This window comes from Nomascus leucogenys, chromosome 12 (genome assembly GCF_006542625.1).
Source record: "Nomascus leucogenys isolate Asia chromosome 12, Asia_NLE_v1, whole genome shotgun sequence".
In the NCBI taxonomy this organism is placed as follows: domain Eukaryota; kingdom Metazoa; phylum Chordata; class Mammalia; order Primates; family Hylobatidae; genus Nomascus; species Nomascus leucogenys.
In genome coordinates, this window is record NC_044392.1 from 88,193,079 (window position 1) to 88,208,468 (window position 15,390).

At 35.3% G+C, this 15,390-nt stretch overlaps 1 protein-coding gene across 1 annotated transcript in view; it reads left to right on the forward strand.

Moving 5' to 3' along the window:
• Positions 1 to 15,390, forward strand: part of COL24A1 (collagen type XXIV alpha 1 chain) — a 400,658-nt gene that overhangs the window by 50,427 nt on the left and 334,841 nt on the right. Inside the window, exons 7-8 of the mRNA XM_030823656.1 lie at positions 8,580 to 8,633; positions 11,946 to 11,999. Coding sequence (XP_030679516.1) covers positions 8,580 to 8,633; positions 11,946 to 11,999 — 108 coding nt within the window. The remainder of the gene's footprint in view (positions 1 to 8,579; positions 8,634 to 11,945; positions 12,000 to 15,390) is intronic.

Consider the following 15,390-nt stretch of genomic DNA (forward strand, 5'->3'; position numbering starts at 1 on the left):
AAAGTCATCGATCATCTTTTGATGATGCTAGGTAATTATATCTGTAAGATCCTCAGATCCTCTGACACCAGTTGGATATCCAACAATTCAATTCAGTTCTGACAACAGCTTACCAGAGTTAGCATCACCTCCACAGTTTTTAAGACTGAGTCCTACAAGACTTCCCACACTTCAGATGCCAGCCAAAAATGAGATGCCCAGACCACGATGCACACTTCTGCTTGGGCAAACTACGAGCTCAGGGGTTCCCATGACCCATCCTCTCAGATTCAATATTTTACTAGAATGGTTTACAGAACTTAGGAAAACACTTTACTTACTTTTACTCATTTATTGTAAAGGATACAGCTCAGGAACAGCCTAATGAAAGAGAGACATAAGGCAAAGAATTGGGGATGGGGAGTGTGGAGCTTTTATGCTCTATCCCGCCATACCACCTTCCCAGGAAATCGATGTGTTCACCAACAGAAGCTCTTCAAATCTTGTTCAAGAGTTTTTATAACCCAATTTCCAGCCCCTCTCTCCCCTCCCTGGCAGAGGGAGTAGGGGAAAGTAGGGTTGAAAGTTCCCATTCTCTAATCATTTGTGTGTCTTTGTGGTGACCAGACCCCAATGCTGAAAGCTATTTAGGGATCCCAGCCTGTGTCATCTTATTAGCATAAACTCCGGTGTGGTCAGAAGGCGTTTGTTATGACTAACAAAAGACACCCCTATCACTCAGGAAATTTCAAGGAGTTTAGGAGCTCTATGCCAGGAACTGGGGACAAAAACCAAATATATATATTTTATTATACCATATCATTATTTTTAAAAATGGTAAATAGAAGAAAAATAAAAGGAAAGAAGCAAACTTTTAAAAATTGCCTCCCTTCCTTACAGAAATGAACTTCAGGATAACAAAAAAGTTGATAAATGGAAGTTTCTTTTTATAGAAAGAGCTACTAAATAAAGAATTCTAGAATTAAAAATCACTACTTTGGATTCCTGATGAAAACATTGAAAAACAACAGTTTACTAAATCCAAAGGCCGTGATTCAATCTTTGAAGAATAGCTGAATGAGGTTAAGTGTCAGGAATATTATCAGAGAGGTAATAGGAGCCAATTCTATTGGTAAAGATTTTGGTTGGATTTTATTCTGATTGTGTTGAATATTCATTTAAGAGTTCTAAGCAGGCAAATAACATCATCCAGTTATATTCTAGCATACTTCTGGCTGTCATGTGGAGAATAGTTTGGGGTTGGAGACAGGTGGAAACAGGGATACCAGTTGAGTCTACTCTGCTAGTCTTCCCTAGTCCATGCCATTTGTGATGATGGCATGGATAAAGGTATTAGCAGTTGAGACGGTGAGAAGTGGTCAAAATCTAGATACACTTTGGATTACAGTCAACATGATTTGCTGTTAGATTACATATATAGTGTGAAAGAGAAGAGCCAAAGATCATTCTAAGGCTTGAGCAGTTGAAAAGCTGCTATTATGGGAGCTCCTATCTGCTATAATGAGAAAGAACATGTTTGCAGGGTTTTCCTTGTATGTTTTGTTTTGGTTTCACCTGGTAGGAAATAACAACTTTTCATTAATCGTTTTAAAGAGTCAACATTTGGCTTTGTTAATTTTCTCTGTGGACTACATTATATTTCATTGCTTTCAACTCTTTATTATTTTCTTCCTTCTGCTTATTTTATATGTAATTTGTTCTTCATTTGCTAGCTTAAGGTGGAAAGCTAAACTACTGATTATAAACCTTTCTTCTAATATTTAAAGTTATAAAGTTTCCTTTAAAAACTGATTTAACTGCGTCTCACAAAATTGGATATGTTGCATTTTCATTATCACTCAGAAATACATAATTTCTTTTTTGACCTGCTTATTTAGAAGCATGTTGTTTTCTTTATTATTTTTCTAATTTAGTTCCATTTTGATCAGAGAGCACATACTGGTGGAATTTAACCTTTTAAAATTTACCAAGGCATTTTATGGCCCAACATGTGACCTATTTTTGTCAACATTCTACATATACTTCAAAAGACAGTGTATTTTGCAGTTATTTGGTGTGGTGTTATATAAATGTCAATTAGATTATGCTGGTTAATGGTGGTGTTAACCTCAGGTCAGATTCTCCCCTCCCCCTTTTTTTGTATGTCTATAAGATTTTGTATATACTGGATATTGTGGATGATACGTTGAAGAGATGTTAGATTATGTTACGTCCTTTGAAACCCTTTGAAGACTGTTCATTTTTGTTCTGTAGATAGTTAAATAACTGGTTCATCACCTTAAACTTAAAGGTTTGGTAACTTTTTACCAAAAGAGTCACCTTAAACTTATGGGCTTGGTAACTTTTTAAAGGACAGATTTGTTTCAGTTTTGCTCTTGGTGTGAGTCTCAGTCCAAGGATGTCATATTTACTTCTAAAGCATGGCCCTTCCTGAATGTCAATGGAAAGGTGTTTACCAAAGTATTTACCATGTTTTTCTAAAAGGATGTAGCTAAACCCCCAAACTGTCTCCCCTGTGGTGACCAGCAACTGATATTTATGTTCAATTCTTTCAGCCTTCCACCTGCTTCTGTTGAGCTCTTTGGAGTCTACTTCATACACGCACATGTTAGTGTCAGCCAAGGATCGAAAAATCTATATCCAGCATTTGAGGGAAGCTCCTTTCTTTTCTTCCTCTCCTTTCCTTTCCTCTCCTCTGCTCCCCTCCCCTTTCCTTTCTTTCTCTTCCTTCTCTCTCTTTCCTTCCTTTCTTCTTTTTCCTTTCTTTTAATTTTCTTCCCCAATTTACAGTCATTCTGGTAGCCCCTTACTCTGACCTCTGACACTGTCGGCAAAAGGTCTATTTCTGCTTTAATTCTAGTCACTCCATGCAGACTGGGGAGTATCCTCAGGAGACAAGCTGTATAAATATGTATTACACAAAGTATGGGTCTCCCTTTCAAGGGTTGAATCCCCTCCAGTGTATCCTGTTTTTGGTTGCTCTCCTGTATACTCACATAATTTTGTTTTATGTATCTTATCCTGACTTTGTAATCATTATCTACAGGCGGATTCATCCCATACATGCTACTCTGTCACTATCTGGACCAGAATTTCCAAGAGCTCTTTCTTGGACATATTCAACTGAGATGACTATTTAACATCCAAGTGGAGATTTAAAAATAGGATATGGATCTGGAGTTCAGGGGACATGCCATAGCTAGAAATACAGTTTACAGTCATCAGTGTATATGTGGAATTTAAAGATACAGAGGTCATGAGATCATCTAGGGATGAATGCAGATAATGTCCAAAGACTAAGCCTTATGGGGGGTACTCCAGAGTTTAATAAATAGGAAGAGGAAGAGGAAGAAGAAGGAGGAGGAGGAGGAGGAAAAGGGAAGGAGGAGGAGGAATAAGAATAAGGAGAAGGACGAGGGAGGAGGAGGAGGGAGGAGGAGGAGGGAGGAGGAGGAGGGAGGAGGAGGGAGGAGGAGGGGAGGAGGAGGGGGAGGAGGGGGGATGAGGAGAAGAAGAAGGAGGAGGAGAAGGAGAAAAAGGAGAAGACGAAGAAAGAAAAAAGAAGAAGGAGAACAACAACAATACAATAACAACAAGATTGAGAAAGAGTGATAAGTGAAGTAGGATAGTGGTAGGGACAAAAAAGTCTGTGTAGAGTAGGTCTGAGAGAGAACAAAAGGAGAGGAGGTCTCCTAGCTAACAGAAACAACTTAGGAGTTTCACTCTAAAAGGGAATAGCGTAAGGAGCAGAAAGGAGACATGTGGGCTCAAGGAAAGCTGTTTTTAAGATGACAAAACTTAAAGTATGTTTACTGTAATGGAAATTATCCTGGATATATAGAAATTATCCTGAAGAGAAGTAAAAGTTAAAATAATGCAGGGACAACAGTGCGTCAATGATGGCCTGGTGAAAGAATGGTGGATTTGGCTGTTTAATGAGAGAAGGCAGAGTATTTTAGAACAGAGTTAGGTTGAGGTAGTGGATTTGGTTCTGAGAACTTATAAAAATTAAAAACAAGATCACCAGCTAAGAGGAAAGAAAGAGAAGGAGTTATGAAATAATCATCTATAAAAATGGGAATGTGAATTGACTAAGGCAATTATTGGACACATTAAATAAAAGACCAACCAATGAAAGAAGTTATGAATTTAAAGTGAAGTTTGTCAACATGAATTTTTTCTCTTAGTCACATTCAGCTGTTACGCAGGTGCAGAATAGGTAGAATTTAGATTTAAGAATTGCCAGGTAAGCTTATAAGACAGAGAGAGAAAGGGGAAGTAGGGTCATTTATGTATGCAATGGAGTGACTATGTTAGACCCATGTATTTAGGCTGAGGAGGAAAGCGAGGCCATAAGGGGGATGAACCAATGAAAATGTGGTAGGATCCACATATTAGCAGCTTCAGTTAGTCAAATAAATGTTAAAGTTGTGGAGGCCTATGAAGAGTGAGCTAAAGATAGGAAGTGTTGGTTGGAGAGTGTAATTGAGATTATGAAGCTTATGTGGTTATTAGTAATGTCAAAGTCAAGAATATCAAAATGGTGCTACCTCAAGGTCATGTCATTTAGTGTTTCCTTTGTGATATTCTCACAATTTAGTTCATTCATACTCTGAATTTTTAGATTCTAAATTATTCTCTATTAAAGTTTTGCTGCTTCATTAATAATTCACTCAAAAGTTGTGTTATCTGCTTTCCAAGATGGCAACAATTGTAAAAGTGATTTTAATAATAATTGTTTTTAGTCCTGTTAATTTTAGTACTGACTACTAATACCTTTATAATCCATAGAGAATTTGGTCCTAAAGTTCGTTATTATTAATCTGAGTTTACAGAGGAGAAATCTCAAATTGAGAGATTAAATGAATTGTTTGGTTTTTTCACTCCAAATCCCAAGGCTCTTTCAATTATATTGAGCAGATGCTAATCTAAGATAAATCTGTTCTAACATGTTAATGGGTCCTATACTACTTGGGGAGTTTCCCTCCTTAGACCGAGGGCCCTCTGGAGATTCAATAATGGTCTAAAAGACTTACTCTGATAAAAATGATTTTAAACTCTAGCAGATCAGTGGGATAGTTGGAACTTTGAGTAACAAAGAATAAGCAATTTCTTTTTCCTCTTACTCATGGTCAAAAGGATATATATTTCCTTTAATAAAAGTCATGCAGAAGTAAGTGGAAGTCGGTACTGAGGTTCAGAGTCAGTTATGATTAATTAATGAATTTATAAGTATTTTATATAATTCCAAAGGGGATTTGAAAAACTAATCAAGTGAGATGAAAAGTGTGTCAAGAGTCCAACAGTTGATACAAAATGAGGGAGAAAATAAGAAATTTTGGAGTTTTCTCCTTCAATGCAGAGAAGTATGCGCTGCTTCCTTGACATTTTAGATAAAGTTGGCATTATTCAATAGTCTTCGCTGCATGCATTTTATATTAGGAAGGATCAGCCTACAACTAGCCAAGTTAAGAGCATTTCCTCCACACTGACTTGAAATTCCCATTCTAAAAAATGAGTTGATCAATTAACTCAATCATATTTGTGTAGAACAAAGAGAAATTTGACATATATGTGTCAGATGTGTTGCCCAGATGTATAAAACATGTGACTAAGAAAAAGTACCCTTTAAAATCTAATTTTTATTGTTCAATTGATTACTTTTGCCCACTCTATCAATTTTTAAAGTGGAGATTAAACATTAAATTATTTGATGATATTAAGAAAGCTGACAGATGATAGAAAATTCAAACAGGATCTAAACATAAGAATTTTAAACATGATATTTATAATAAAAACATTGGCCACAAAGGGTTTTATTATATTTAAACTTTTCAAGGGCTATCATTTCTTATTTTAAAAATCTTTGTAAATTATAGCCTTGAATCAACTAGTTAGCTTTTATAATAAAAGATTAAAATATATTAAAACGAATAGATAAGATTTTTAATAGGCATTGTGATACAAGAAAGAAAATGGACCTTGTTTGCCAATATTTTCCTAAGTAATCCTTAGCAAGTCAATTAACTCTTCTGGGCTTTATTGCTTCTTTTATCTACAAAATATGTTTTACTAGATAAGCTCTAATTACTTTTATAAATTCTAAGTATATTACGTTTTTTGATGATAAGTTTTTAAATATTAAGATATCACCAAAGCCATTTCTTAGGTTTCATAACCTCATAACCAATGACCTAAAATTGTAGCCTTAATAGTGGAGCGAACAGTGATGGCTATGATAAAAAAGAGGTCAACCTAGAAGACAAACTTTCCTTATAGAAAAAAACAAATTTTGAGTTCAGGGGTCCATGTGCAAGTTTGTTACATAAGTAACATTGTGTCATTAGGGGTTTCTTGTACAGATTATTTCATCACCCAGGTATTGAGCCTAGTTCCCATTAGTTATTTTTCCTCTCCCACCTCCCACCCCATGTCTGTTGTTCCCTTCTCTGTGTCCATGTGTTCTCATCATTTAGCTTTCACTTATAAGTGAGAATATGTGGTATTTGGTTTTCTGTTCCTGTGTATGTTAAGGATAATGATTTCTAGCTCCATCCATGTCCCTATAAAGGACATGATCTCATTCTTTTTTATGGCTGCATAGTATTCCATGGTGTATATACAGTACCACATTTTCTTTATCCAGTCTATCATTGATGGGCATTTAGGTTGATTTCATGTCATTTCTATTGTGAATAGTTCTGCAATGAACATATGCATGCATTTGTCTTTATAACAGAATGATTTCTATTCCTTTGGGTATATACCCAGTAATGGGATTGCTGAGTCGAATGGTATTTCTGTCTCTAGGTCTTTGAGGAGTAGCCACACTGTCTTCCACAATGGGTGAACTGATTTATACTCCCACCAGCAGTGTATAAGCATTTCTTTTTCTCTGCAACATTACCAGCATCTGTTATTTTTTGACTTTTTCAAAACAGCCATTCTGTCTGGTGTGAGATGGTATCTCATTGTGGTTTTGAATTGCATTTCTCTAATGATCAGTAATGTTGAGATTTTTTTCATATGCTTGTTGGCTGCATGTATGTCCTCTTTTGAAAAGTTTCTTTTCATATCCCTCGCACACTTTTTAATGGGGTTGTTTGTATTTTTCTTGTAAATTTGTTTAAGTTCCTATACATGCTGGGTATTTGACCTTTGTTGGATGCATAGTTTGCAAAAATGTTCTCCCATTCTGTAGGTTGTTTGTTTACACTGTTGATAGTTTCTTTTTCTGTGCAGAAGCTCTTTGGTTTAATTAGATCCCATTTGTCAATTTTTGTTTTTTTGCGATTGCCTTTGGTGTCTTCATCATGAAATCTTTGCCTGTGCCTATGTACTAAATCATATTGCCTAGGTTGTTTTCCGTGGTTTTTATAGTTTTGGGTTTTACATTTAAGTCTTTAATCCACAGACACATAGACCAGTGGAATAGAATAGAGAACACAGAAATAAGACTGCACACCTACAACTATCTGATCTTCGAAAAACCTGACAAAAGCGAGCAATGGGGAAAGGATTCCCTATTCAATAAGTGGTGCTGGGATAACTGGCTAGCCATATGCAGAAGATTAAAACTGGACCCCCCTTCCTTACACCACGTAGAATTTTTCTTTGACTATAGAATACAGGACTCTGCCAGTAAGGGTTCATTTCTAATTTGTAAAATGAAAATACTTACTGGGGGACACGCAGGACTTTTCTTTTGGTATTCCATCTGTCATCAGTCAGCTTAAGTGTCATTTAAAAGCATCCCTGAATATGTAAAAAAGACATGACTATTTCCCAGTGAAAATAGTATTTAGAAGTATCTAGGAAGGAGAACTATTTATTCTTAGTTGAAAATGGTAATAAAATCAGAATTTGAATTTAAAAGAATCTCCATTGTGGCCCCTATATTTTGAGATATGACAAATTGTTTGAAAAAGAGTGACTTTGCTACTATGCATCATAAAAATATTTTAATATTGTACCCAAAAGCTTTAGCTGAAACCTAATGTCATATTTATCTTGAAATGTAAAAGATAAAGATCCCCAGACTGTGAAACGTATCTAATTTTATAACAGAATAAAAAGAATTTTGTGGATTAGAGGTATCTTTTTTATGTTCATTTTTCATAATAATAAAAGTAATACATGTGCATTGTAATATTTTGGAAAATATTTAAACTTGGAATGATATCTTAGAATTTTAAGGATTATTATAAACAGTTTTCTTTTACTAAAGTAATAGTCTTTCAATGCTAAAATAGGAATAACAACTCAATATGTCACAAAAATGGAAAAAATAATAAATCTTTACCTAGGTCCTTCAAGAAAAATGTTTCAATAGTAGTATAACTTTAAATTTATTAGATTAAGAAATCAACTATGTCTAGAGAATTTTTATGAATCTTCTCATCATTTAAAAATAAGGCTAAGAAAAATATACATTAAAAAATGAAATAATGCCTATCTCAATGTAAAATTATTTTAACACCATATAATGTATATAACATCTGGTAATAAATACCTGAAGATATATGACACATTATGTGCAACTTATGCTTCACCAACTATTTTATAACTGTTTTGTTTAGGGCCCCAAAGGAGATCCAGGATTTTCCCCAGGTCAAGCTGTTCCCGGACAAAAGGTAATTATTTGACCATGAAATGAAATTATGGTAATATATTTCAAGCATTTTAAAATGCAGATTTTACTGTATCAGACAGGAAAAAAAACATGAGAATTAATTATTGGATTTTAATGAAGGAAGAACTATTTGAAGAATTAAGTAAATTTTATCACCAGTTTCACTTATTGATTTAAGTCTTAACATTACTTTTATTAAAGGTCTACTGTGGCCTGCCACTGTACTATCTGCCAATGAGGGGGTGGATGGGGTAAAAATTACAACAGGATGTGGTCCTAACTGCAAAGATTTTGCTGTTAATACATATGCACACAATAATATATAAATTGTAATGCCAATTTACATATTTTTAGAATAGTTTCACATACTTTATGATGGTTAAGTACCATGGTAATCTCTGTGAGAGAAGCAGTCACCATTATCTTGTTTTCCCATTGAGAAAACAGAATTCATAGATTTTAACTGACTTATCACATGGACAGTAAATGGCAGAGTTGATGATATATCCAAATTTTTGGACTTCTCATCCAGTATGCTTTTCATTTCATCATAATGCTGCCAATACAAACATATACATATTTTAGTAAAAACTAGTTTTAAAGCAAAGATAACTACAAAAACTTTATTGGGAGAAGGATACTGTTTTCTAGTGAGGATAAATACAAATGGAGTCTTAGGAGGACATCTGGGAAGTTTTGTTTAGACAGGCACTTTATAAATGTAATATAATTACGGGATGTGTTTGTTTATGTAGTATACATTCACAAACTTTAAAAATCCCTGAACAATTTTGGTGGTTACAAAATTGATCTGATCTTATTGGCCTACAGAAACTATCATAAAGTTTGAAATCTGATCTTTTTATTGGCTTACAAAAACAATTGTAAACTTAAAAAAAAAACATAATTACTCTACAGATACTATATGAAAGAGTAAATACTCAAAAAATTATTTTATTTTGTTTTTAAATTTTTTACTGGTATACAATAGTTACACATATTTTAGGAGTACATACTCATCATTTTTTAAATCTAAAATTTTAGTAATTTTATTATTGTGGTGGAACTGAGTTCACTGAGTCTAAATAACTTGGAATAGATTATTATTATAAACATAGTATTTTCATTACTGTCTTAATTATTGCAAGGACAAAATTCTGCAATATGAGAAACACAAGTGCCATATTTTAAAATATATAAATATAATATATTTGATTTCTTCACTTAAAATTTAGAAATTAGAGGCCCACTCAGTTTTGGTGACTATATTAAGTAAAACCCCTAGATTAAACATTCATATTTATATCAAATGCTTGGTTTTATCTTTCCCTGTGGCTTCTCTGAGCAAAATATAGGGTGATTCAATATGGGAGTTCAGACTTGGAAGCATGTTAGTCTTTTTTTACTTTTTGAGTTACTTATATACTAACTGTGGTTAACACTGTAACAGAAACATAGTAAGATATAAAATTTAATAGTATATTGCCATAGAGCTTTAGTAAAATCCAACTTTTAAAATTAATAGGGGTATTCCTAAAATGGTAAAATTTAAAAATGATCTCTTAGAAATTGTACTTACATTAAATTGGATTCAAATATACTGAGGAAAAAGGAAACTGGTTATACACATAAATCTGAACACAAATAAAATACAAACATTAACTTCGTGGAAGTAGACGGGGATTGGCAAACAATTTTATTTTAACCATTTAGCCATTTTTTTTTTTTTTTTTTTTTTTTGAGACGGAGTCTTGCTCTGTCGCCCAGGCTGGAGTGCAGTGGCGCAATCTCGGCTCACTACAAGCTCCGCCTCCCGGGTTCACGCCATTCTCCTGCCTCAGCCTCTCCGAGTAGCTGGGACTACAGGCGCCCGCCACCACGCCCGGCTAATTTTTTGTATTTTTAGTAGAGACGGGGTTTCACCGTGGTCTCGATCTCCTGACCTCGTGATCCGCCTGCTTCGGCCTCCCAAAGTGCTGGGATTACAAGCGTGAGCCACCGCGCCCGGCCCATTTAGCCATTTTTAACAATAAATATATGGTCAATGGTGAAAGAGAAAAATAAAGTACTTCACCATGTAACACCCACTAAGTAACATCTGTAATAGATCATACACAAGGTTTTAAGCCCTTTGGGGGCTTAAAAAGAGCATGCATAGATCATTTTTAAATGGTGTAAGTTTTTCCTTTCCCATAAGACAGGTGAGATGACATTGACATCATCATCATCACCATCATCATTATCAACCTCATTTTCCAGAGGAGGAATCTGAGGAGAAATTAAATGATTCCTTCATGTCTAAAGCTAGTGGAAGAGGACCAGCCTCTGGTCTCCTCTTTCCTCGTGCAGTTTTATCTTCCATCAGAGTAATAAATGTAAAAAAGGTAGCGCTAATCAGTAACGCCTAGTCTGTTCAAGCCAAGCACGTGATGGACTTCCCAATCTATTTTCGCTCGTTACTCCGGGATAAGGGACGTTCTGTGGAGCTGGCACGCAGGATGCAAGGCACCAGCTCAGCTCCGGAAGCGGAAGTGCCTCCTGTGCGTCACGTGAACCTAGCTGGTCCCACCACAGCCCGTGAGATTCTCTCTGGGAGACCTACCAGGCTGCAGGTCCTCACAGAAACAGAGTAGGGGTGACACCTCAACAGCTGTTTCACAATGCACTTGTAGATTTTTTAAGGAAACTGCTTTCAATTTTGTTTTGTTTTTTTTGTCTGAGACAGAGACAGAGTTTCACTCTTGCCCAGGCTGGAGTGCAGTGGCGAGATCTTGGCTCACTGCAACCTCCGCCTCCCAGGTTCAAGTGATTCTCCTGCCTCAGCCTCCTGAGTAGCTGGGATTACAGGTGCCCGCCACCATGCCCGGCTAGTTTTTTGTATTTTTGGTAGAGACAGGTTTCACCATGTTGGCCAGGCTGGTTTTGAACTCCTGGCCTCAAGCAATCCACCTGTCTCGGCCTTCCAAAGTGCTAGGATTACAGGCGTGGGCCGCCGCGCCCAGCCCTACTTTCAATTTTTAAAACATAGTAGACCTTGGACTGAGGCGAAGTTTGACAGCAAGGGCAATATTACAGAAAAGAACATCAGAGAAAATGGAGCAAGGATATGGAGGTGGGAAAATATAGTCCAGTTATTAAGCCCTGGAAGATATAAGGAAGGGCAGGAAGCCTCAGAAACGGGCTCAAAGATTGTGAAGACTGGAAATGATTGTAGTAAGAGCTGATGTCCAAAATTAAAAGGAGCTTTAATTTTCAAGAGAATTCTAATTTTCAATTCTCTTTCATGACATTAAATTCTGTATTTTGTTTATAGGGTGATCAAGGCCTTTCTGGATTAATGGGCCCCCCTGGTATGCAAGGTGATAAGGTAAGATGGAATTTTACTTTCTTTCTTTCTTTCTTTCTTTCTTTCTTTCTTTCTTTCTTTCTTTCTTTCTTTTTCTTTCTTTCTTTTTTTTTTTTTGTCTTTTTCTTCAGGGATCCTTGTTCTGAAACATAATTGGATGATATATGGATCTTGGAGGTCTTCAGTGACTATGATCTCATTTTGAAGTTGACCCTAAAACTAATATTTTAAAATTCCTTTTCTCAGCAAAAGAAAATAAGGATGCCATCATCATCCCGGAAAGTGGTGCCCACAAAAGGCAGAATCTTATGAAAAATAAAAGAAGACCCTTCAATTAATAATGGGCACAGAATTCACATGCAAGAGAAAGTCAGTCAGTGATAGAATATTGAAGCTTTCCTTTTGAAAACTATATTAGAGAAATGACCTACTTCTGAGACCTTGAAGTCACTTTATGACTTTTGTATGCCCAAATTGAGGTTTACTTGCTTATAGGTAATACATATGGATTTGTTAAGGGGTTTTCATTTTACTGGGAAATAATAATCTCTGTCTTGAGGTATATACAGATGTGAGGCTTGAAGGGTAGGATGGAAGTGAAGTGAGGATTGGGGATAGCTAGTGAAAAACAGTAGTTGTGTTCATATGACTAAGCTTTTTGTGAGGTAGAAAGGAGTACTGACACAGTTGCAATAATTATTTTATAAAATATATCTTGTAGTTTCCTGGATTAACAGAAGAAGTTATACTATCTGGTCAGCTTGTTTTTTCCCAAACACTAAGTTATTGATTTTCTGCAGGGAATGAGGAAAACAAAAAATTTCTTCTTAAGGTGTTAAGAGCACCAAAATATTGTAGGGTAGTATTTGACTTGATATGGATATCTAAATACATACAATAATGAGCTGTGTTGTTGTCTTAGTGTTCCATATTCCATTCCTATTGGGAGACTTAGGTTGCAAGTGGTATTCAGGCCCTGGTTGCTTCGTTCAAGCCCCAACTGCCATTTTGTAGGTTCCATCAATTTTGGGCAGGTTGCTTAACTTCTAAGCTTCAGTTACCTCATTTGTAAATTGTGAAGATAATACTATCCACTTCATAGGGAATTTGGGGGAAGATAGAATGAGATAATCCTTGCAACACCGTGTCACATAAATTGTCAGCCCTTAATAAATGTAAACCATCAGCTATTTATCTGGTTTTGGAAATAATCCTGGCCTCTTTTGCTTTCCTTCATAACCCCTGCTATAGGGCTAAATTGTAAAATAATGAAAAAGTACTCATAAGAGTATTTTATCTTGAATGACCACACCATTATTTTAATGTCCTTCAGACTACTCTTCATCCTAGACCTTAGTTACAATCTGGTAATTCCCTTGAGATTGTTGGTTGCCCCCCAAGGATTGTTGGTTGCCCCCCAAGGAGACATGAAACTGCAGAGTGATCATTTCTGACAGAATTGATCTTGATATACAGTCATGAACCTGTTTATTTAATGCTACTTAGTATACATCTGACTACTCATATCTCTTAGGAGATTCTACTGACATATATCATCAAACAAAGAAGACCTCGTAATGTGGATATGATCTCAATTACTTTAGTTGATATTAAATATACAGTTATTGCATCCTACGCAGTGAAACTGTATATGACAGAAGAATAAACTACTCATTACTTTCTGTAGTTAAATGATATCTGTGGTTCATGAAATTAGCACTCCAGAAAGGGACACACTAAGTAAATGTTGAGTAGTTTTTGTATAGAAGAGTATGTAACATGCAGTCTCTGGGAGTAAATATTATTCATAGACAAAAAATACTTTGATTTTAACCATTAGAGCAGATTATCATTTTAACTTTGAAGTTGTGCTTGTTTAAAGCAGAATTACTAACTTTCAGAGACCTGTGTACATGTTATATGGCCCATCAGTATTTTAAAATAGTAAGAATATATTCTTTTTGGTCTATGTAACATTATTTTGAATTCTTTTTTTCTAGTAAAGTCATATAACAGCATTATTTTAAACATATTAGGCCATGAATTGAATATCTTTCACAGATTTCTTGTTTCTGTTATATGATTTTTTAAAAACCTTTCAATCTGGCTTTTAGTATTAGCTGATAGAAATAGACCTGATAGAAGTCAGGGATCTTGGTGTATTATCAATTAAGAGCTATTGCAGGATCTTATTGAGATAAGGTTTAATTGAAAGTATTTAGAAAGTGACTTACTTTCTGATAAAGGAAGAATCCCTGGTTCACTGTGATTTGACAGTAGTTCAGAATAGCGTTGAAATATTTGAGATTATTTTGTAATATTTCTTGGAATATTTTCCCCTGTTTCAGAGTGTCTCTATTAATGGAAACTATATACAGATTTTTGAAAAACAGGTATAACTAGGAAAAGGATATAATGGCTCAATTTAAGCCTAAACTAATTCTCCACCTTGCAGGCTTGGGACAAGTTTGTATCATACTCCTTATGGTATGTTTTACTTTAATATGAATATACAATATTTCCTTATGATTGATGCCTGTTACTGGAGAATTATTCTGTTCCTTTGGAGGTTTGATGTTTCATTGCTTTTTCATGTTTGATGTGTTCCTACAATGATTTCTACACATCTGGTGGAAAAATTACCTTTTCTAATTTTATGGAGTAGGTTTCCTAGGGAAAGACTTATTCATATGAATGAGTCTTGGGGCGTTGTTTTGGTGGGATATATTGGCTTTGGTTCTAGGTGAACACAGTAATGTAGTCTCCATGTAGTTTCTTCAGTTGTAATCCATGCTGGTGACATTTATGATTGTCTCAGTAGCCTAGGCTGAGAGAGTTTCTGGTGGTGGTGGTGAGGCTTTGTCAGGGGTGGGCTTGCCACGCTGTTTCTGAGGTCAGGGGCATGTGCATGCACATGGTAGGTCAGCCAACTTGGAGCTGGGTTTGGGGCAATGGGTCTATTACTCTGGCCGGAAGCATGTTAATTCAATATTTGTTAGACAGTGGTATTTAAGTACATCTGTCTACCTCTAGCATGTTGCAAGAGGAAGTAGAATACTGGTTTTCATGAAAGCCAAGGGAACAAATATAGTTTTGGATGACAGATAACAATGACTTCATTTTTCTTTTTCTCTGGAAAATACCTGGTAAATATTAAAATTTTTCTAATATAAAGCAAACTCAAGTAATCCTTAAAGCTAAAATGTCTGCAAGAAAGTTATGTGAAATACACTAACAACTCATAAAAACTGTTGAGGTAAATAAATAGAAGATTAATGTAAAAAAGTCTTGAAAACTGAAAGTGAAATTGAGATAGAGAAGGCAAGCAAATTAGCAGCAGTATTCTCTTCAGTCTTTAATAGATTTTTTGGTTTGCTTCTTTCTTTTTCCCCTTTTATCCATCCATTCCCAT